Here is a 22600-nt window from a genome sequence, read left to right as displayed (position 1 = left end):
AGTTCAGTTTGGAACACATAAATTAAGGCATTTGTGAAATATCCAAGTGAGTGACCAAATAGGCAAGGATTGGACTGATTTCCCATTACAACTATTCAGATAGTCCCAGACGGAGTAGTAGTCATGTCCAGAAGGCCACTGATGGAGGGGATGGGGAAGTCAGAACTGGAGCAGGGCTTCTCTGACTTGCAGACACTACTTGGGTGTTGCTATCTGGGGTCGAGTGACGGTCAGAGAGGTTCCTGAGCCTGCAGAAAAGGCAATCACAATGACAAAGGCCCTGTCCATAAGGGCTCACGGGTCAGTTTCCATTCATTTTGCCAACACCACCACCAAGTCTCCCACCTCCCCTGAGACTAGTCAGATGAGACAATTGGACCAAAGGGTCACTAAGAAGCTTTCCTCTGAGCTATGAAATCCTGTCACTCCTCTTTAGAGTGAAAGGAAGCATTCATAGAATATACACACCTTAACTTAAAATGTGCATACACGCTACCTCCCCCAATAGCCTTTAAGAACTTCTTATTTTCGAAGGTTCCAATACAATAGCAGATCGTTAAAGAAGATCTAGCAGTACAAATGAAAATACACAGAAAAGAAATTCAATACAGGGAAAAGACACTTGGGATGCTGCTCACTCTGGGCTTTTTAGCGAAATTTATTTCCATTTACTGTATAACACCAGGTTTTTCATCATGTAATATCCCCAAAACCCAGATGTATCTTAAAATCGACAGCAACTTTGACTGCCCTAGATCAAAGTTAAATTCTTAGGGAAAGGATCCATGTTTGCTTCTGCCAGTTACCTGAGGCCACACCAAGCTGATCCACTTAAATTACCTGCTTGAAGCTGTTTGGGCCACACTGGTACCTAATGCTCAGACCACAAACTAGCTCGTGATTGAAATTCTGAGAGTGCTGAGAAGTTAAGCACAGGCTTCCCATACAGCCCATCAGTTCCACACCTGTGCCAGAGGAGTGCAAACATGTGTCCACACAAAGCCTTGTACACAGTCATTCACAGCAGCATTATTCACAACAACCAAAAACTGGAAACAACCCGAATGTCTACGAACTTATGAATGGATAAACAAAATGTGGTATATCCATACAGTTGAATATTATTCAGCCATGAAAAAGAATGAAGTACCGACACATGCTACAACATGGATAAACCTCAAAAGCCAGACATAAAATAACACACATTGAATGATCTTATTTTTATGAAATGTCTGTAGAGACAAATCTAGAAGCAGAAATTAGATGAGTGGTTGCCTAGGAATAGGAGTGGGAAAGGAGAGTGACTGCAAAAGGGCACAGGGTTTTTTTTTTGGGCGATAAATTTTTTTTAATTAGATTGTAATGATGGCTGTATAATTCTGCAAATACACTAAACTTCAATGAATCATAAATTTAAAACAGTTATTTTTATGGGATATAAGTTAATAATCCAATAGAAGTATTTTTTAAATTTCTGAGGGCAGATAATCTCAAGAGAATTTTTTTTCCCTCCCTACCTATTATCAAGATTGAAATACACACACTTCTTGACTGTGTCTTCCTGCATGACAGTTTTATTTTTCCCTTCCCTTATGCAAAGTCACCTGTAAAAGTCTCCACTGTGTTTTTTCCTTCCTTAGTCATATATGCAATGTCAATGGCATCTTAGATCCAATAAAATAATTAATTGCCAACCTGCTTAAGAAAAATCTGGTTGAGGTAGGGGCAGGGAGGTCGCCCTCCAGATCTGAGCAATGTTTGTACTACCTAGACAGGGAAGTTGGGTCAAAGCAAAGATCACAGAAAAATGAAAATCTAACTCTGCCTGTAGTTACTAGTTATAATTTAACCACTATGAAGAAAAATATTAACTAGATGTTTTTCAACTTTTCACCCTAAATAACCTTAAAACAGACCAAACTATTGCACCATAATTAATTGATCTAACCTGATGGGGGTGGAGGAGGGAGGTTGCCTTAAAAGCTTTATCTCATTTTAATCTACACTTTATGGTTCAAAAGAGAAGGTGTGAAGAAGGAGAAAGTCCCTGATGCTATACTACAGAATATTTTTACAAGCTTCTTATCACTTGGCTAAAAACGTCTGCCTCTTTCAACATCTAGAGGTAAGAACAAATTCACTGTAGTTCGTGCACGTGAACACACGCATCCCACTGCATTCACACTGCCTCAGGACTCGATTAAATACCTATGAATTTCTATATAGAGATAAATTCAAAATTTTAATAAGGTACTATGGAATATAAGAGATCACTGCTGAAAACATATTAAACCTGCATCTGTTCTGTCTTTGCACGTAAACTGGATGTCTCCTCTGACTCCTCTAAACTATCATAAAAAGAAAATCTTGATTTACTAGTACCCAACCTGGCCCCCAGTTATTTAGCTTTTTGTACCATTGCCCACTATGGTTTTTATGAGAAAGAGGTTAATTGAAAACACTACCAAATCACTAGATTTCAAGTGGTTAGTCTGCTCTCCTCACTCAATGGAAATTAGGAATCCTTGGTGACCCAAATCCATTGTATCCAGAGGTGCCCCAGGTAACCCTGGAAGCCCTCGAAACCCAAAACCAATGCCACACGCTCTGATCTCCCAACCAGAAAACAGCTCTCTTTGGAACCCCTGAAACACTTTATTTATTCTTCACATGCCACATCACAGTTAATTTATGAACAGACTTTATTTACATCCATCACTACATTGTCGGATATGGTAGTTGTGTAAAAACACTGGGCAAGAAAGATGCCCAGTTATCAGAGCACCAAGAAGTACATGCCAGCATGGAATTGTCAAATCAGGAAGCCAGAGGCTATGGCAGAGCTACTCTTCCGGCAAATTTCTATAGGCCATGAGATGGGTCTAATGTCAGAAACTTCATAAACAGTTTTAATTTTTAGAAAGGACATGTTTACTGTGCCACTAACTGTTTTATTTTTTTTAAATCTGATTTTCCCTCCAGTTCTAAATGTTAGAGATGTTTGTACGATCTACCAGCTTGCAAATCTAGCAACTTCCCAAAATAGTTAATCAGTTAAAATAACACAACTGTTGCCACAAAGATCCAGAACTAGGAAAACCTACATCGTGTCGGTGAATTTATTCAGCAGAAAAGGAGAGTAGGAGATAGTTTTCTTTTGTGGAAACACTTTAAGGCCTTCCTCGTCTGTTCACTTGCATCTTTTCATTAGAAACACAGGCGATAACTATTCACAGGAAGAAATTAATCACCAGGTTGGCAAGAGGACCACATCCTGCTACAGAGAGCTTGAAGTGTTGCTATCTGCACATAAAACCAAAATATAAAACCAAAATATGCGGTTCAATCAGCATAAGGAAAAAGAGCTCTACAGAGTTTAGCAGCTAATGGATTACAAAGGGAATGCTGTGGCATCGTAAATTTAAGAGAGAAAGAGACAGAAATTTTGGCAAACCCTGAAACTAGGACAAAATGAAAGTTCACATTAAAAAAAAAAAAGATTTTTTTTTTTACAATTAACATATACTCGTAATCAGAGAGAAAACATACATAATATTTTACTTTTTTAATTTTTTTAAAGCTCTTTATTGGAATATAATTGCTTTACACTCTTGTACCAGCTTATGAGGTACACCAAAGTGAATCAGCTGTATTTATACACATATCCCCATATCCCCTCCCTCCCGCGACTCCCCCCCACCCTTCCCGTCCCGACATATATAATATTTTAAAAGAAAAATACTGAGTAACAGATTACTTCAGCAATATTTTTAATTCTCTTTCAGAAAGAGTCAGTAATGCAGGAGGCCTAGTACAGGAATATCACACTCTATATTGTGGAATAAAAAGAAACATTCAAGAGAGCTTTCCCTGTGAATGAAGCACATCCTACTAGTTTCCAAAAGTTATTTAAAAACATTTCTAATCATTTTGGAATTTTCTTAACATATGTGACACAAGTCTCTACCCTCTTAAATCAATAGAATATACTGGATATAACTTACCTTTTTCCCGTGTCTCAGAGACAGCATTATGAACATGACTTTCTCAGTGAAGACTGACAGTGACTGGGTGGGGGGGGGGGCGGGGGGGAGCGGCAGTAAAGTACTGATATTTACTGAGCACCTACTATGTGTTTATACCAATTATCACATTTAAATTAAATTTTATTTTATCTTCCCGGTAACTCTGTGAGAGGATGAAGCAACTTAGTCTCAGAGAAATTGTCCCAGGTCTCCCAGGCAGTAAACGGCGGCTGAGACAGGTGCTCAAGTTCACCCATCAAGTCCAAGGGCCTGACTCTCCAGCAAAGTACATCTCATTGTATACACATAAGTAGGGTAAAAGCATACTGCTGTGCTTTGGAGTTCTATGACTGCATGCATATTTACCTTCTTCTTTCCCTGCCATATTTTGCTACTATCAACAAACTGGCTTCTAAAACCACCCTCTCACCACACCTCCTAGAACTCTGGCAAAATTACGCCAAAAAGCATAAGCATATTTGCATTCATCATAGTTAAACTCTGGATGGAAGCCTCTACTATAAGTAAAGGACAAGATTTTTAGAGCACGGACTCTAATACCTAATTTGGCTACCCTTTCTGGCTTTGGGCTCTATTTCAAATAGGTAAGGTGCTCTGTTAGGTGAAGTGTTATTCTTATGTGTTTCTACAACCAAAGTGAAAGAAGTATGTACCAGGGACATTTTGGCAAGATTGAAAAGGAAACACAAAACTGTTTAAGAAACAGTCTTAGGTGTCACATCAGAAATCTCAAAGAACTAGGCAAGTTCTAGAATGGGTAAACTTTTGGGTTTGCTAAACTGAGCAGGACAGGGAAGTTAAATTGGGAAGTTAAAAAAAAAAATGCTGGCAACAGCAGATAAATGCAGCTGAAGACAGGCTGAAAGAGGCAATGAATGGGTAAGAAAATATTAGATAATTAGTGAGATAGCATTAAAGATCTATCATTTTCAAGATGAGAAAAAAACTGTAATACCGTTGATGTAGGATAAAAGAAGCTAAGATATGCAAAGCCTCCAAGAATTCCACATTTTAAGAGCTCACAACAGGTTTCTGATAGTTATAAATCAAAAACGTCTCTATCACTGGCGTCATTTTTGGATGCTATTCTTCTCAGAACCAGTCATACTAATATTGAAACATCTAAAGCAGATAAATAGGGCAATTTTTGTGCAAACAGACATAGAGATCAAAGGAACAAAACAGAAAGCCCAGACACAGAGCGTTATTATTTTAATGAGTTTATTATTTGATAAAGGAGGCATCAGACATAAATTTTCTCTTATTCACAGACTTAGCAAATGGTGTTGGAATAGTGGGCTAGCAGTTTTAGGGTTGGCATGGGATAGGGATCTAAATTAACTGCAGTTGGGTTAAGTACAGGGTTTTCTTTTTTTCAGTTCAGCTATAACCTTACTGATTTTCTGCCTACTGAATCTATTTCTGAGAGGATGAAGTTGAAGTCACCAACTATGGTGACAGAATGACCTATTTCTCCTTGTTCTATTAATTTTTGCCTAACATGGTTTGCTGCTCTGCTGTCAGGTACCTACACACTGAGAATTGTTATGTTTTCTTGGAGGACTGGCCCCTCTGTCATTATGTAATGGCTTTCTTTATCCCTGATAACTTTCTTTACATTGAAGTCTGCTCTGTTCAAAATTAGTATAGCTGGAGATAGGATTAAGATGGAGGAGCAGGAGGACCTGCGCTCACTCCCTCTTGCAAGAGCACCGGAATTACAACTAAATGCTGAACAATCATCGACAGAAAGACACTGGAACTCACCAAAAAAGACACCCCACATCCAGAGACAAAGGAGAAGCCGCAATGAGACGGTAGGAGGGGCGCGATCGCGTTAAAATCAAATCCCATAAATGCTGGGTGGGTGACTCACAAACTGGAGAACAGTTATACTGCAGAAGTCCACCCGCTAAAGTGAGGGTTCTGAGCCCCACATCAGGCTTCCCAACCTGGGAGTCCAGCAACAGGAGGAGGAATCCCCAGAGAATCAGACTTTGAAAGCCAGCGGGATTTGATTGCAGGACCTCCACAGGACTGGGGGAAACAGAGACTCCACTCTTGGAGGGCACACAAAAAAGTGTGCTCGCCAGGACCCAGGGGGAAACAGCAGTGACCCCACAGGAGACTGAACCAGACCTACCTGCTGGTGTTGGAGGGTTGCCTGCAGAGGTGGGGGGAAGCTGTGGCTCACAGAGGAGACAGGGGCACTAGCAACAGGGGTTCTGGGAAGTGCTCATTGGTGTGAACCCTCCCAGAGTCCACCATTAGCCTCACCAAAGAGCTTGTAAGCCCCAGTGCTAAGTAGCCTCAGGCCAAACAACCAACAAGGTGTGAACACAGCCCCACCCATTGGCAGACAAGCAGATAAAAGTTTTACTGAGCTCTGCCCACCAAATCAGATTAAAGTCTTACTGAGCTCCACCCACCCAGCCCTACCCACCATCAGTCCCTCCCCTCAGGAAGCATGCACCAGCCTCCTAGATAGCTTCCTCCACAAGAGGGCAGACAGCAGTATCAAGCAGGATCAGCAGTATTTCGTCTTGTGGAACTGAAAACCACAGCCACAGAAAGACAGAGGCAATGAAAAAGCAGAGGACTTTGTACCAGATGAAGGGACAGGATAAAACCCCAGAAAAACAACTAAATGAAGACGAGATAGGCACCCTTCCAGAAAAAGAATTCAGAATAATGATGGTGAAGATGATCTAGGACTCTGAAAAAAGACTGGATGCAAAGATCAAAAAGTTTACCAAAGACCTAGAAGAATTAAAGAGCAAACAAACAGAGATATGCAACACAATAACTGAAATGAAAAATACACTAGAAGGAACCAACAGCAGATTAACTGAGGCAGAAGGGCAAATAAGTGACCTGGAAGACAGAATAGTGACTATCACTGATGTGGAAAAGAATAAGGAAAAAAGAATGAAAAGAACTGAAGACAGCCTAAGAGGCCTCTGGGACAATGTTAAATGCACAAACATTCACATTATAGGGGTCCCAGAAGGGGAAGAGAGAGAGAAAGGACCCGAGAAAATATTGGAAGAGATTATAGTTGAAAACTTCCCTAACATGGGAAAGGAAATAGCTACCCAAGTCCAGGAAGTGCAGAGAGTCCCAGGCAGGATAAACCCAAGGAGAAACACACCAAGACATATAGTAGTCAAATTGACAAAAATTCAAGACAGAGAAATGTTATTAAAAGCAACAAGGGAAAAACAACAAATAACATACAAGGGAACTCCCATCAGGTTAACAGCTGATTTCTCAGCAGAAACTCTGCAAGCCAGAAGGGAGTGGCATGATATATTTCAAGTGATGAAAGGGAAGAACCTACAACCAAGAATACTCTACCCAGCAAGGATCTCATTCAGATTCGATGGAGAAATCAAAAGCTTTACAGACAAGCAACAGCTAAGAGAATTCAGCACCACCAAACCAGCCCTACAACAAATGCTAAAGGAACTTCTCTAAGCAGGAAACATAAGAGAAGAAAAGAACCTACAAAAACAACAACAAAACAATTAAGAAAATCGTAATAGGAACATACATATCAATAATCACCTTGAATGTAAATGGACTAAATGCACCAACCAAAAGACACAGACTGGCTGAATGGATACAAAAACAAGACCCATATATATGCTGTCTCCAAGAGACCCACTTCAGACCTAGGGACACATACAGATGGAAAGTGAGGGGATGGAAAAACATATTCCATGCAAATGAAAATCAAAAGAAAGCTGGAGTAGCAATACTCATATCAGATAAAATAGACTTTAAAATAAAATATGTTACAAGAGACAAGAAAGGACACTACATAAAAATCAAGGGATCCATCCAAGAAGAGGAGATAACAATTATAAATATATATGCACCCAATATAGGAGCACCTCAATACATAAGGCAAATGCTAACAACTATGAAAGAGGAAATGCAAGGCAGAAATAGAGACACAGATGTAGAGAACAAACACATGGACACCAAGTGGGGAAAGCGGGGAGGGTTGGGGGGGGATGAATTGGGAGATTGGGATACCAAATTGTACACTCTAAATATATGCTGTTTATTGTCTGTTAAAAAGAAAAAAAAAATAGTATAGCTACTCCTGCTTTCTTCTGATTAGTGCTAGCATGATATACTTTTCTCCACCCATTTACTTTTAATCTATAGGTGTCTTATCTAAAGTGGGTTTCTTGTAAACAACATATATTTGGACAATGTTTTTTGATCTACTCTGACAATGTCCTTTGGGAAATTTAGACCACTGACATTCAAAGTGACTGTTGATATAGTTGGATTAGTATCTACCATATTCATTACTGCTTTTTATTAGCTGCCCTTGTTCTTTGTTCCTATTCTTATCTTCCACTCTTTTTCTGCCTTATGTGGTTTTAACTCCTTTCTTAGCACATTAGCTTTACTTTTTTTTTTACTTTTTTTGGTGGTTGCCCTAGAGTTTGCAATACACAGTTACAACTAATCCAAGTCTACATTCAAATACACTATACCACTTCACAGGTAGTGTGAGTACCTAATAATAACAAAATAATCCTAATTCCTCCCTCCCATCCCTGTATCATTGTTGTCATTCATCTCACTTACATGTAAGCATACATAAGCATATATATATACATAAGATATAAACAGAAGCATATATAACCAAATACACTGTTGGTATTATTTTCAACAAACTGTTATCTGTTAGATCAATTAAGAATATGAAAAAAATGTTTTATTTTACTTTGACTTATTCCTTCTTTGATGTACTTCTTTTCTTTATGTAGATCTGAGGTTCTGACCCATATTATTTTCCCTCTCTCCTTAGAACTTCTTTTAATATTTTTTGCAAGGCAGATCTATGGGCAACAAATTGCTCCAATTTTTGTTCACCTGGGAAAGTCTTTAGTTCTCCTCTACTTTTGAAGAAATTTTCAGAGAGTACAGAATTCTAGGTTGGTGGTTTTACTCTCTCAACATAAACATTTCACTCCACTTTCTTTTGCTTGCCTGGTTTCTGAAGAGAAGTTGAACATAATACTTAACTCTGTTCCTCTATAGGTAAGGTATATTTTCTCTTTCAGGACTTTATCTTTGATTCTCTGTAGTTTGCAGATGATATACCTAGAGTTTATTTTTTGGAATTTATCCTGTTTGGTGTTCTCTGAGCTTCCTGGATCTGTGGTTTGGTATCTAACATTAATTGTGGGAGTTCTCCTGACATTATTGTTTCAAATATTTCTTCTGTTCCTTTCTTTCTTCTCCTTCTGGTGTTGCCATTATGCATGTTACACCTGTTGTAGTTGTCCACAGTCCTTGGATATTCTGATCTTTTTTTTTCAGTCTTTGTTCTCTTTGCTTTTCAGTTGTAAAGGATTCTGTTCCACTCTATTCAGGATTCTTCTGCTATAGCTTCTAACTCAGAGAGTCTTTCCCTCAGCCATGTCCAGGCTAATAAGTCCATCAAAGGCATTTTTCATTTCGGTTATTAGAATGTTTTGATCTCTAGCATTTCTTTTTGTTTCTTTCTTATGACTTCCATCTTTCTTCTTACATTGCCCATCTATTCCTATAGTCTCCCTACTTCATCCATAGAGCCCTTGGCATAGTAACCATAGTTGTTTTAAATTCCCACATCCTTGCCATGTCTGGTTTTGATGCTTACTGTTTCTCTCCAAACTGTATTTTTTGCCTATTGGTCTGCCTTGTAATCTTTCTTGATAGTTAAACATGATGTACATGATAAAAGGAACTGCTATAAATAGGCCTGTGGTCACATGGTGGTGAGGTGTGGAGGAGGGGAAGTATTCTATGGTCCTGTGATTAGGTCTCAGTCTTTTAGGGAAACTGTGCCTCTGAACTGGGAACTTCTCAAGTGTTTCTCAGTTTTTCTTCTCTCTTAGATGGGACAGGATGGCCAGAGTGGGCTGCAGCTCCCCAGGTCAGTTAGGCTCTGACTAACTACTCTCCCCCAGGGCAGGAATTTATCTCCTCTATTTACTGTGTAAATCTGGTAGAGCTTCTGGAGGCAAATTTCACCTTGGGGGAGGAGGGGACTTGTTATGAGTGGGTCCCCCTGTGGTTCTTAACTCCCAGAGTTGTTCACACTGAGCCTCCAGCAATTCATGTATCACAGCTGAGGTTTTCCCATCCCTGCCCTGGCTTCAAGTCTGTACAGGACTCCCTGTATTTGCCTTTCTGTCTCTCCAGTCTTAGGGGCGGTGATCCTCCCTGTCTCATCCCCTTTCTTTTTTTTTTTTCCGTCCCCTTTCTTATGGCTCCAAAATAAGTTGTGGACTTTCCAAGTCTGTTAAGCTCTTTACTTGTTGTTAAGACAGAGTGGCAACTTCAAGCTCCTTACCTACAAAACCAGAAACCACAAGCCAAGTTCAGAAGGTTTTGTTTCCCTATAATTTGATTTTTTTAATTTAATTCTAATAGGTGTTATAAATTGCTGACAATGCCTTTCGGACCCAAAGATAAAACCACTGCCAGTCTAAGGCAGCCAATGAAAGCTCACAGAAACACAAGTTTTAATGTGTGCCACCCATCGCTCATGTCAATTACATCAGTCTGACCTGTTTTCATCTCTGAGACCTGAACCCCTTTCTGATGTGTGTTGAATGTTCTAGTTTCTCATTGGGAACAGCAGTGCCTCCACTGGTGAATTCCAGTCACCAGCCCCACAGTCAGATCCTTTTCTACCTCCTTGACTTCAGTCTACCATGCAACCCAAGCTCAATTCCTGTCAACACTCAGAGCAGAGCAGCAGCAGAGCTGAATAAGGTTTCTGGATGGCAAATAATGCACTCATCTTAAAAGTGCTTTTTTACCTTACACAAACAGATTATCTTCCAAAGAGTACAGTATGCAAAGGGAAGGGGAAAAAAAGAGTGACTTTACAGTGGAAAGACCTGACAAACACTACCTCAAGCCAAGTGATGAAGTTTAGCATCAACAGTGGTAACATGTACCTTAGATATAACATGATGAGAATGATACATCTGTGATCTTCCTCCCAAAAACACATGACCTCAGTTTAATCATGAGAAAGAAAACCAGATATATCCCAATTGAGGGACATTCCACAAAACAAATGACAGTACTCAAAACTGTCAAGGTCATCAAAACTAAGGAAAGTCTGAGAAACCATCACAATCAAGAGTAGCCTAAGGACACAGGATGAATAATTGGTGTCCTGATGGGATCCTGGGACAGAAAAAGGACACTAGATAAAAATAAAGAAATCTGAATACGTATAGACTTTAATTATAACAATGCATCCATAATGGATTATTCATTGTGACAAACGTACCATTCTAATGTAAGAAATTAATCATAGGGAAAACCAGTGTGGGATATACAGGCCTCTCTGTACTATCTTCATAATAATTTTGTAAATCTGAAACTATTGCACAATAGGTTATTTTTTTAAATCCTAATCACAATTAAGTTTTTTGAATCACATACACATTCGATGACATAAACACTAAAACTTTTGGACAATATGAAAATTTGCAACTCTAACATAAAAATAGCACTTAAGGGAAAGTTATCTATAGCAAAAAGGACAAAATATGAAGGTGTATATATATTTTAAAGTTCATAAGTATGTAGGGGAAACATTGAGGAAAAAAGTTAAATAGGCAAAAGACCAGAATTCATACAAAAGGAAATGCAATGGACTATACAATGATTATAAGGAAAAAAAATTGGGGGGGGGGTGCACATCAAGGCTTGTGGGAGCTCAGTTCCCCGACCAGGAACTGAACCGGGCCAAGGTCGTTGAACACCCAGAATCCTAACCACTAGGCAACTGGGGAACTCTTAGAAAAAAATGTTTCAAACAAAACAATTAGGTATCATTTAAGTAGAAAAATGGTTTCAAATAATACCTAGGGATGATGGTACTACATTTTAAATCACTTCACTTATACGCCATTCATAGCCATGCAGACTGGTAAAACTCTTTTGAAAGTGCTGTGGACTGAATTGTGTTCCCCCAAAATTCACATGTTGAAGCCCTGATCCCCAATGTGGTGGTATTTGGAGATGCCTTTGGGAGAGAATCAGGTTTAGATAAGGTCCTGAAAGTGGGGCCCTCATGACTAATGCCTTATATAGGAAGAGACCCCAAGAGCGTTTGCTCACTTTCTCTCTCTCTCTCTCTGTCACATGAAATCACAATGAGAAAGTGATCATCTGTAAACCAAGAAGAGAGCTCTCACCAGAGTCCAGCCATGCTGGCACCCTGATCTCTGACTTCCTGGCTTCAGAACTGTGAGAAAATAAATTTCTGTTGTTTTAGCCACTCAATATATGGTATTTTGTTATGGCAGCCTAAGCTGACTAACACAGAAAGGCAACTTGAGAAATATCACATAAAGAGCAATAAAAATATTCATCCCTTTTAAATCCAATCATTCTACATCAATGAAGTTAACTTTTGGAGATAATTCAAAAATATGATAAAGCTATACACATTAAAATATTCACTACTTAGTTTTAAGTTTTTAAACCAGCAACAAACTAAGTGTTGAACAAAGGAGAAATGAATAAGTAAATTGTGGTGTCCACTTGATCTAATATGATGTTATTTAAAAACATTACAAAAATTGTGTAGCCTTATAGGAAACGCTTATAATAAAATTAAGTACAAACCAAAAGCAAAAATCTACAATATGAGGCTAATCACATAGATAAATATGGGCAAGATATAAAAGGGTTAGCTATAAACAAAATTTAATTTGTTGGAAAACATTTTTTCTTTTATTTTAGTTTAGTTAAGGTTACAGGAAATAAGACTCAAAAATATATTTGACAGTAACTTTAGATAGATCCTTTCTTAAGCTTAATCATATCTTAACTGTTAAATTATAGAGAAGTAAATTTTGCCAACAATAGTCACTACACTCAAAAAAAAATGAGAATGAAATACATTTTTTATAAGAAAACCATCCATTTTTCTCTACTACATACTTTTTTATGTAACTACTTACATAGAGAGGGTTTCCAAGGCATCTTCAAAGATGTCCTGCGGGGGACAAAAAACACAATGAGTTTTTCAAGAATCAAGAACTTTAAATATAAAAGAGAAAGTGTGCGTGTGCGTGCGTGTGCGTGTGTGCGTGCGCGCCTCTCTCAGGGGCAGAGTGGAGCAGTCTGGGTGGACTGCAGTACAAGCATTCCACTTCACTCTCACCAATGGAATGCCTTTCAGAGAAACCAAGCACATGAATGTAAGTGAGGTTTAACTTAGTGTGTTTTTTGTTTGCTTTTAGTAATTAGGACTAGTAAAATTCTCAGCTAGCAATCAAACTGGGCTAATTCGAAGAGAATGTGACTCCTTTAATGGAGTCTTCACTCCTCGGTCTCATTCAACGCAGAAGCAGAATAAAACAAATATCTTTCTCTTTCTCCATGGCTGGCCACATTAGCACCTCTGGGCCTTCAGGTCACATCTAACTCCACTACCCACCCAGCAAGTCTCCCTGCCACCAGCCTTTTATCTGCAGCATGTAGAGCAGCCCTTTCCTTCATGCCACTGGTGTGTTCAAAAGCTGCAACGGGAGAAAAACCCAAACACACACACACACTCACATCTGCTCACAGATCCACACATGTACCCCACACTCATATACACTGACTCACACACTCACAATCTCACCCATAAACTCACAGTCATACACACACTCTTACAAGCACACATACACCCTCTCACAAACTCACACATATACCCAAAGCTCCCTCGCAGCTGCAAAAATCAAATCCAAGCTCCTCCCCCAGGTATTCAGGACCCACTATAACTTAGTCAAATCTTCAAAGCCTCCTTCCCTCACATCCCTACCACCATCTCCACAGCCAAGCACAAGGACCTCACTGGTCTCCCTACCCCTGCGTTTGACACCCACCACTCAATTCTTCACGCAACAGCCACAGTTATGCTCTTCTTTCTCATCTATTCATAAGTTCATACCACTCCACCGCTTTAGACCTCTTGAAAAGCTTTCCATTGCACTTTGAATAAACTCAAATTCCTTCCCATGATCTATGAAGCCCTAAATGACCCTGCCAGCCTTTGACCACCTCTCCGCCCACCAACCCCCTTACTCACTTCACTTCAGCCACAGGTATGTCTTTCTGGTCCGTGCACAAGCCAAATTCATCTCACACCTCTCTGCACTGTCTCTCTTTCCTAGAATGTTCTTCACTTAACTTCCTATGGCTGACTCATTCTCATCCTTCCAATTGCAGCTCCGAAAGCCACCTCCTCAAAGAGACCACCTCTCATAACCCTAATTAAAATTACTAAGAATAGCAGTTTACTTATAGTTTCCCATCATCTGATTTCTTTCATTCATAATACATATCATAATCTCTAATAATCTTATTTGTTTACTTGGTTACAATCTGTCTCCATCAGGGCAGGTCCTCATTTATCATGGTTAGAGAGACGTTGCCAGGGCTTGGCACAGAGCTACTGCTCAGTAGATACATGTCGCCTAGTGAATGAATGAATGAATTGAGCTTGGACCATCAAGGCACTGATCACGTCACCTCATTTACAGCTATGACAAAGAAATGAGGGAAGAGGATTACAGGCCTTTTCCCTCACATGACCATTAATGTTGAACAATGTATACACCATACTGATTCTGCATTTAGGCAGGAAAGGAAAAAAATGTGTAAATACAAAAAAGAAGAAACAACATTATAAGTAGTAGCATATACTACTACTTCCCAAATTCTAAACTCACAAATGTGGGATCCCTGACTTATTGATGTATATCAATACCATACTCTGTAAGGGAGGCAGAGTCAAGGGTAATTCCATCATATTCCTCACTTTCCAGAGATTAGTGACTGGAACAAAACCAGAAGACTTTGTCATTTTGAATCACAGCTCAGTGTCCCATGCGCCAGCCTACAGGTTCATCATGTGAGGAGTTGTGGAGAAGAGCAGCGACTATGCTCTCCGGGAACCCAGATCTGGTTGTGATGACCAGCTACCTGTGCCAGACACCAGCTCACAGTCCCTCTGGCATCCCTATGAACCCACCTGGGCCGACCTGTACCAGGAAGGGGGAATGCAGAGAGCAAGCTCCTGAGAGCTTCTGTGCATCCGACCCCCTTCCCACAAACCTCAACCCAGAGCAGGGCTCACAGCAGACACTGAGATACTGAGTGGGCTTCAGAAAGGGTAACTTGGGAAGCCAGCTCTCCTTTTAAAAGAAGACAAGGCTAATATTTACACTTAAACAAGTAATACCCCTGTTCCCAGTTCAAAACAAGAAACACTAAGTTATATCCAATAAGAAATCATCTCTGCTTGAGTAACATCTCTCCGTTTTGTCATATGCAGAGGTTTCTCTAAATAAAGCATACTGTACAACGTGGTAACCGTAGTTAACAATACTACATTGCATACTTGAAAGTTGTTAAGAGAGTAGATCTTGAAATTTCTCATCACACACACATAAAATCATAAGTATGTGGGGTGATGGATGTGTTGACTAACCTTATTATGGGAATCATTTCACAATATATACATATATCAAATCCTTAATTTGTACACCTTAAACTTATATAATGTTATAGGTTAACTATATCTCAATAAAGCTGGGGGAAATTTTTTAATTAATAAAAGAATGTTAAAATCTATTTTTTTCCATTTAGGTGAATAATAAAAAATTTAATAGAATGCCTCAGTTTTTTGGGTTTTTTTGGTTTGTTTTTTATTTAAACTCTTTATTAGAATATAATTGCTTTACACTCTTGTACCAGTTTTTGAGGTACACCAAAGTCAATCAGCTGTATTTATACACATATCCCCATATTCCCTCCCTCCCGCGACTCCCCCCCACCCTCCCCATCCCGGCCCTCTAAGGCAACATCCATCATCGAGTCGATCTCACTTTATTATACAGCAACTTCCCACTGGCTATCTTTTTTACAGTTGGTAGCGTATATATGTCTATGCTACTCTCTCACTTCATCTCAGCTTCCCCTTCACCCCCCGCCCCCCAACCTCGTGTCCTCCAGTCCATTCTCTGCATCTGCATCCTCATAGAATGCCTCTTAGTAATGGAGAAAATCCACCAGAGTTTTAGATATTATTCTAATAAACTAGAGATGAGAAAGAGAGGGGGGAAAAGAGAGAGAAAGGAAAGGAAAGGAAAGGAAAGGAAAGGAAAGGAAAGGAAAGGAAAGGAAAGGAAAGGAAAGGAAAGGAAAGGAAAGGAAAGGAAAGAAAACTTTGTCTCTGAAGGCCAGACAAAAGGTGAAATTTTTTTCACTTTAAAAAAAAGGCAAGGTAAAGAGATTCAATGAATGCCTGTCAGGTGCCAGGCACTTTACAAAAGCTCTTCCCAATTTGCAGCAAGTAAATCCAGCCTCAGGTAACTACCTGCCCAATATGACACAGCTGGTAAGTGAAGGAATTGGGATTCAATCTCAGATTTCTTTAACTCCAAAGTATTTTTTAAATGTTCATAAAAAATATCCAAAACTTGGAGCTAAGGCAGTTGGGCAGGAGTGGAGAGCGGGCGGGTGAGAAGGAGGCAGCACACCTGTGCAGGTCATACTGCAGGTTGCCGTACAAACTCCCAGGGATTCTTGAGTTCTCTAGGACAATGTCCTTGTGTTTGACTTTGCTATTCACTATCAGATCAGAACGCAGATACGCGAGATGATATGTTAACTTGCAGATTTTGGAACATGGAAAAACCTCAATGATTACAGTTTTATAGCCCTCTAGGACACTATTCAGTTTTATCTGTAGCCTAGCAATCTTAATCTAACATTGTTTTTGTTGTAAGCCTATAAATACCCAGTTCCACAAATACCCTGTGAATCAGTTTACCACCTGACTGGTTTCCTCGTCGATGGGTTAAATAAAATTTTGAGATGTTCACTTTATATCTTTATGAGTCATATTTCTAATTTTTATAAATCATACTTTGACATTAATAGTGACGACATACTCTCTCCGTGGGTACCGGCAAATACAGTTTCCCAGCTCTTTGGGAATGCTGCTATGGGTTCCACCTGAGGGATGAATTGCCAGAAGTCAAAGAGACTGTTCATACCTCCCACACCTTACACCTGTCTCTCTAGGTACCAACATTCAGCTCCAATTCTATCCCTCTCCTGATGCTGCCTTGCGGAGCTCCTTTCCTCTGTGGATTCCCGCCAGGACTGCTAGGTTTGGCACCTGATCTAGAGGGGACTGCTAGTCAACAGTCTCCTACCCAGCACTAAATACCCCCACATACATTCCTCACAGAGCATAATAAGATTTGTCTACTTCTGGTCTCTTTGCTTCTCCAAACTCACCATCAACTTCCTAATGCTTCACCACTGCTGGTTTTCACTTCCCCAGTGGTTACCACAGCTGGTTTCCAGTCCTGGGTAGGTATACCATGTGGGCTCCAGTTGCAACACAGTCAGAGGAGCATCCAGAGTCCTTGCAGGGTAAGAAAGTAAGGCAGGAGAGCCCATGCTGCTGACAAAGAAGATGCGTTCACAGGAAAGCCTCAGTGTTTCCTTCTGTCCTTGAAGGCTGCTGCACTGGCTTCCGCAACGCCCATCCCAACCTCGAGGCGCTCACGCCCTTGGGCATAAATGTAATCAATGTTTATTTGAGCCACACCTGGCTCCTAAGCACACACTGCCTCAAATGGTGCCTGACTCTCTCAAGAGCTTATCTTGACTCCCGGCTGCAGTCAAGGGCCATCCGACTCCTTTTGAATCCACGTTATAACCCAGCATAGCACTCTGCGCTTCAAAGACTCTTAGCAGGTAATTGTTGGCTGGCTGTCTGGCTGGCTGAGAACCCTTGTCTTGAGATGGGAGGTCCTTACCTTGAGCAGTTTCATTGCAATTCAGCACACGGGCTAACCCTGTGAGGTGAAAGATTCCCCCGGGGAACCTTCCAGATGCCAGCTAGCGCTAGAGGGCCTGCTCCCTGCTGGGTGGAGAGCCTGAAACCTACCCCCTGCCCTGAGAGGGATGGAGGATTCTGGACACACAGAAACAGACACAGAAGTGAGGAAAGGGAATCGGGTGCTGCATCAACTGCCAAGGCTTTTCTAAACAATTTTCATCTTAATTTGTTAACTTTGTAACATTCTGACTAGTAAAAATGCCTGCAAGCGCATTTAAGTGACAGCAGGTTCTTAATAAGTGTTTATTTCTTTAAGAATCTTAAATAATGGAGATACTAATGACGAGGATGTTTACATTATTTTTAGCCCTAACAAGGAGAGGCAGAGAATACAGATAACAAATATGCTATTACCAGCAATAATTTAAACACTCTGCATTACTTTCCGGAGAGCCCAAATAGTTTTACAAACTTTTCAGGCCTCCCCATCTGAATTTTAAATCACTTTGTGGTATGAAAAGAAATATTTATGTGGCAAATATTACTCCAAGAAGGAAGAGGGAGTAGGAAGGAACATGATAAAAATTGAAACTAGGTACTGCAAATCCAGAAAGTGGAATCACTTCTCTACGGCCTCTCCCTTTCTCCCCTTACCTCCTCCTCCTCCTCCTCATCTTCCTCCTCTGCCTTTTCCTCCATTTTTCCCTCTCTCATATAGATGACTTCAATGGATCTGAGAGCTGAAGCCACCATGCTCTCATTTAACCGTTGTTCTTTAGGGAGACATGACAAGGTCTGATGGGGCTCTGTCGACACCTTTCTCCTCAATGAGAACCACTACTCACCCCATAGCATCAGACCCTCCCCACTGGAGTTTTTTTTGTTTTTTTTTTTTAATTTTTTTATTTTTTTATTTTTTGGGGGGTACACCAGGTTCAATCATCTGTTTTTATACACATACCCCCGTATTCCCTCCCTTCCTTGACTCCCCCCGCCTCGAGTCCCCCCCACCCTCCCCGCCCCAGTCCTCTAAGGCATCTTCCATCCTCGAGTTGGGCTCCCTTTGTTATACAACAACTTCCCACTGACTATTTTACAGTTGGTAGTATATATATGTCTGTGCTACTCTCTCGCTTCTTCTCAGTTTCCCCTTCACCCCCCGCCCCCTCCCATACCTCGAGTTCTCCAGTCCATTCTCTGTATCTGCTTCCTTGTTCTTGTCATTGAGTTCATCAGTACCATTTTTAGATTCCGTATATGTGAGTTAGCATACAATATTTGTCCTTCTCTTTCTGACTTACTTCACTATGTATGGCAGACTCTAGGTCTATCCACCTCATTACATATAGCTCCATCTCATCCCTTTTTATAGCTGAGTAATATTCCATTGTATATATATGCCACATCTTCTGTATCCATTCATTTGTTGATGGGCATTTAGGTTGCTTCCATGTCCTGGCTATTGTAAAGAGTGCTGCAATAAACATTATGGTACAAGTTTCTTTTGGGATTATGGTTTTCTTTGGGTATATGCCCAGGAGTGGGATTACTGGATCATATGGTAGTTCTATTTGTAGTTTTTGAAGGAACCTCCAAATTGTTTTCCATAGTGGCTGTACCAACTTACAGTCCCACCAACAGTGCAGGAGAGTTCCCTTTTCTCCACACCCTCTCCAACATTTGTGGTTTCCAGACTTTGTGATGATGGCCATTCTGATTGGTGTGAGGTGATACCTCATTGTGGCTTTGACTTGCATTTCTCTGATGATGAGTGATGTTGAGCATCTTTTCATGTGTTTGTTGGCCATCTGTATGTCTTCTTTGGAGAAATGTCTATTTAGGTCTTCTGCCCATTTGTGGACTGGGTTATTTGCTTTTTTGGTATTAAGCTTCATGAGCTGCTTGTATATTTTGGACGTTAATCCTTTGTCCGTTGTTTCATAGGCAATTATTTTTTCCCATTCTGAGGGTTGCCTTTTAGTCTTGTTTATGGTTTCTTTTGCTGTGCAAAAAGCTTTTAAGTTTCATGAGGTCCCATTTGTTTATTCTTGATTTTATTTCCATGATTCTAGGAGGTGGGTCAAAAAGGATGTTGCTTTGATGGATGTCATAGAGTGTTCGGCCTCTGTTTTCCTCTAGGAGTTTTATAGTGTCTGGCCTTACATGTAGGTCTTTGATCCATTTGGAGTTTATTTTTGTGTATGGTGTTAGGAAGTGTTCTGATTTCATTCATTTACATCCCACTGGAGTTTTACCCAACATTCCATTCTATTGACTAATGAAGCTGTGTGTTTGATACCACGGACTCAATGAACCCCAGAGCTGCTGAGAACTCTGACAAGTCACGGATTCCATGCCTGGCTCTGGGGCACATCTGAACTATTCCCAGGGAGATGAGACACAAAGAGGATGCCCCAACCTCCCACAGGACTAGGGCAAGGATTGAGAGCCATGGGTATTATGGTCCTAAGAACTGAAAACGCTTCTCCGCACGGTCAATCAAGATCTCCAAAATGGGAAAACAGACTGACATCAGTTGTTACACCTTATCATTATCTTAGTGACACACCAGGAGAATTCCTCAAATATCAGATGTAAATCTTTTCACACATAAAAAGCACATTGCTAGTTAAAGGAATCATATGGGAAATGCATAAACTTAAGTGATATCATTCCTTACTATAAGTTCAATAAAGTGCTGATTTTTCTAAATCAGGATTAATTAATTTAAGATACACTTTTATTATATATCTATGAAGTGGCCGTTAGAAAAAAATTGGGGCAAGGAACTTTTTAATATAGGCACCCTCAGCTCATGTCAGGGAGAATTTTTCATTCTGCTCACATCTGCCATCCATGGCCTTCTGGAGCATTTAAACTCCCCCGTTGCAATTTACAGGCTGCATTTTGTTAAAAGTTCATCTTGGAGGAGCGAACATCAATGCCCTGATACTCTCTGGAGCCAAAAGTAAACCTCAGCTTCAGTATCCCCATTACTGAGGGTGCAGACACCACTCATACCTTTAAGGATTAACAGAAAACTCAACTGGCCCACAGAGCTCTTAATCAAAGGGAAGGAAAGTGATGGGGGCCCATACCACAGAGACTCCTCACACCCCGTGTCCCCATCTGGCCCTTGCAGTGAACAAAAGGTGACCTTCCCAAAGTTATGAACAGAATTCTCAAAAACAGCAAACCAAAAAAGCAAAAATAAAAGAACACGACAGAGTACATCTTCTAAATCTGCCCAGAAGGTTTATAAAATCTAATTTTTTTGGATATGCTTACAGAAAAGCTGGAAGTTTTCCAACATTATTCAAAAATAGTTTTTAAATTTCAAATAATACAAACAGTAAAAATTAGCTGCCAGAAGAAAAAAGTGTGTGCCTGAGAAATGTTTATTTTAAACATTCATCACTTGAGAGTGAAAATGATTTCACACGTTCTCCAAGTACAGTATTAACATAGCTCTCTAGTTTCTCTCATGCCAGGGAAGTACTCCAATACTACCCCTTTAAGTCCTGTCTTTTTTTTTTAAAGCTTAATATTTACCAAAAATCAGTGAAAATAGGAGGTCTAATAGTGAAAATAGGAGGTCTAATAGTGAAAATAGGAGATATGGAGCAACAGTCACTTCATTTGGAAGGATTACATTGAACACATAAATAAATTGAGCATATTTTTACTAAGCCACTATTATGTGTTGGTGAGTTAGGTTTTATTCAAATATTTGCTTAAGTGCATTTCCAACATAGGACAGTGGAAAGCATAATTTAGGCCAGGAAGTTAAACCTGTCTGGGTCTGAATCTCAGCTCTACCCCAACCCTGGGAAGGTCTAGCCTTCTGAATCCTCCTCCACTGACTTTCAAAAGCCTGTGTTATCTCCCTGGCTGAAATCAAGGGCCATCACACTCCTTTTGAATCCACTTTGTAACCCAACACAGTAATTCTGCACTTTGCAGACTCTGAGCAATGGGGATTCCAACCACCTCCCCAAACTGTTGGAAGGATGCTAGTGAGATAATGGCATATAAAGATCCAACTCAAAACAGGCTCAATAAATACAATTCCTGAGGATACTAACTTCTTGGATATGGGATGAATCAGTGGACTCACAGAGACAGAGCTGGGGTCCCTCACTGTACTACCTCAATAACTCTTTCCCACTAAAGATGCTGTGCCCTCTTTTGGAAGAGAGAAAAGAGGCTGAACATGGGAATATTTATAGCAAACAGGTACTCAAAATTGTTAACTGCCTTTACTTCTCCGATCTTAAAATGCCTTTGTCTCCTATCCTTTAATGCCCGAACTCTTCCAACTCAGTGGGTTACTCAACACAATAAACGTAACTTATGGGCACAGAGCCCAGGACCTCAGCCCACTAAGGAGCAGTGACCTTGGCCAACACAGTGTGACCTTGGTTAATATATTCTACCTCTTGGGGCTCTTGCCTCCTCCTGGGTAAAGCAGAGAGGTTGGCATAGATACCATCCCTTACTCAAAACCCAAAGTTCTCTGAATTAAAGACAAATACTCCTCAATAGGCAGCTGTTTGTCCATCACACATGCTAAAATAAAATCCCTCAGGGAAGGCTGGCATCCAGAGGGACTGCCTCTAAGTGGAGTGCTGGGCTTTCAAAGCCCTATCAGTTGTACTAACTCAAT

The 22600-nt window shown here is 40.2% G+C and overlaps 1 protein-coding gene across 1 annotated transcript in view; it reads right to left on the bottom strand.

Annotated features, from left to right (window-relative positions):
- The window catches only part of TTC39B (tetratricopeptide repeat domain 39B), a 131649-nt gene that overhangs the window by 85565 nt on the left and 23484 nt on the right, over positions 1–22600 (bottom strand). Inside the window, exon 2 of the mRNA XM_057720491.1 lies at positions 13049–13083. Within this exon, the coding sequence (XP_057576474.1) occupies positions 13049–13083 (35 nt within the window). The remainder of the gene's footprint in view (positions 1–13048; positions 13084–22600) is intronic.

The sequence above is a fragment of the Hippopotamus amphibius genome, chromosome 2 (genome assembly GCF_030028045.1).
Source record: "Hippopotamus amphibius kiboko isolate mHipAmp2 chromosome 2, mHipAmp2.hap2, whole genome shotgun sequence".
Lineage (NCBI taxonomy): Eukaryota > Metazoa > Chordata > Mammalia > Artiodactyla > Hippopotamidae > Hippopotamus > Hippopotamus amphibius.
This window is presented reverse-complemented; position numbering and strand designations above follow the sequence as displayed.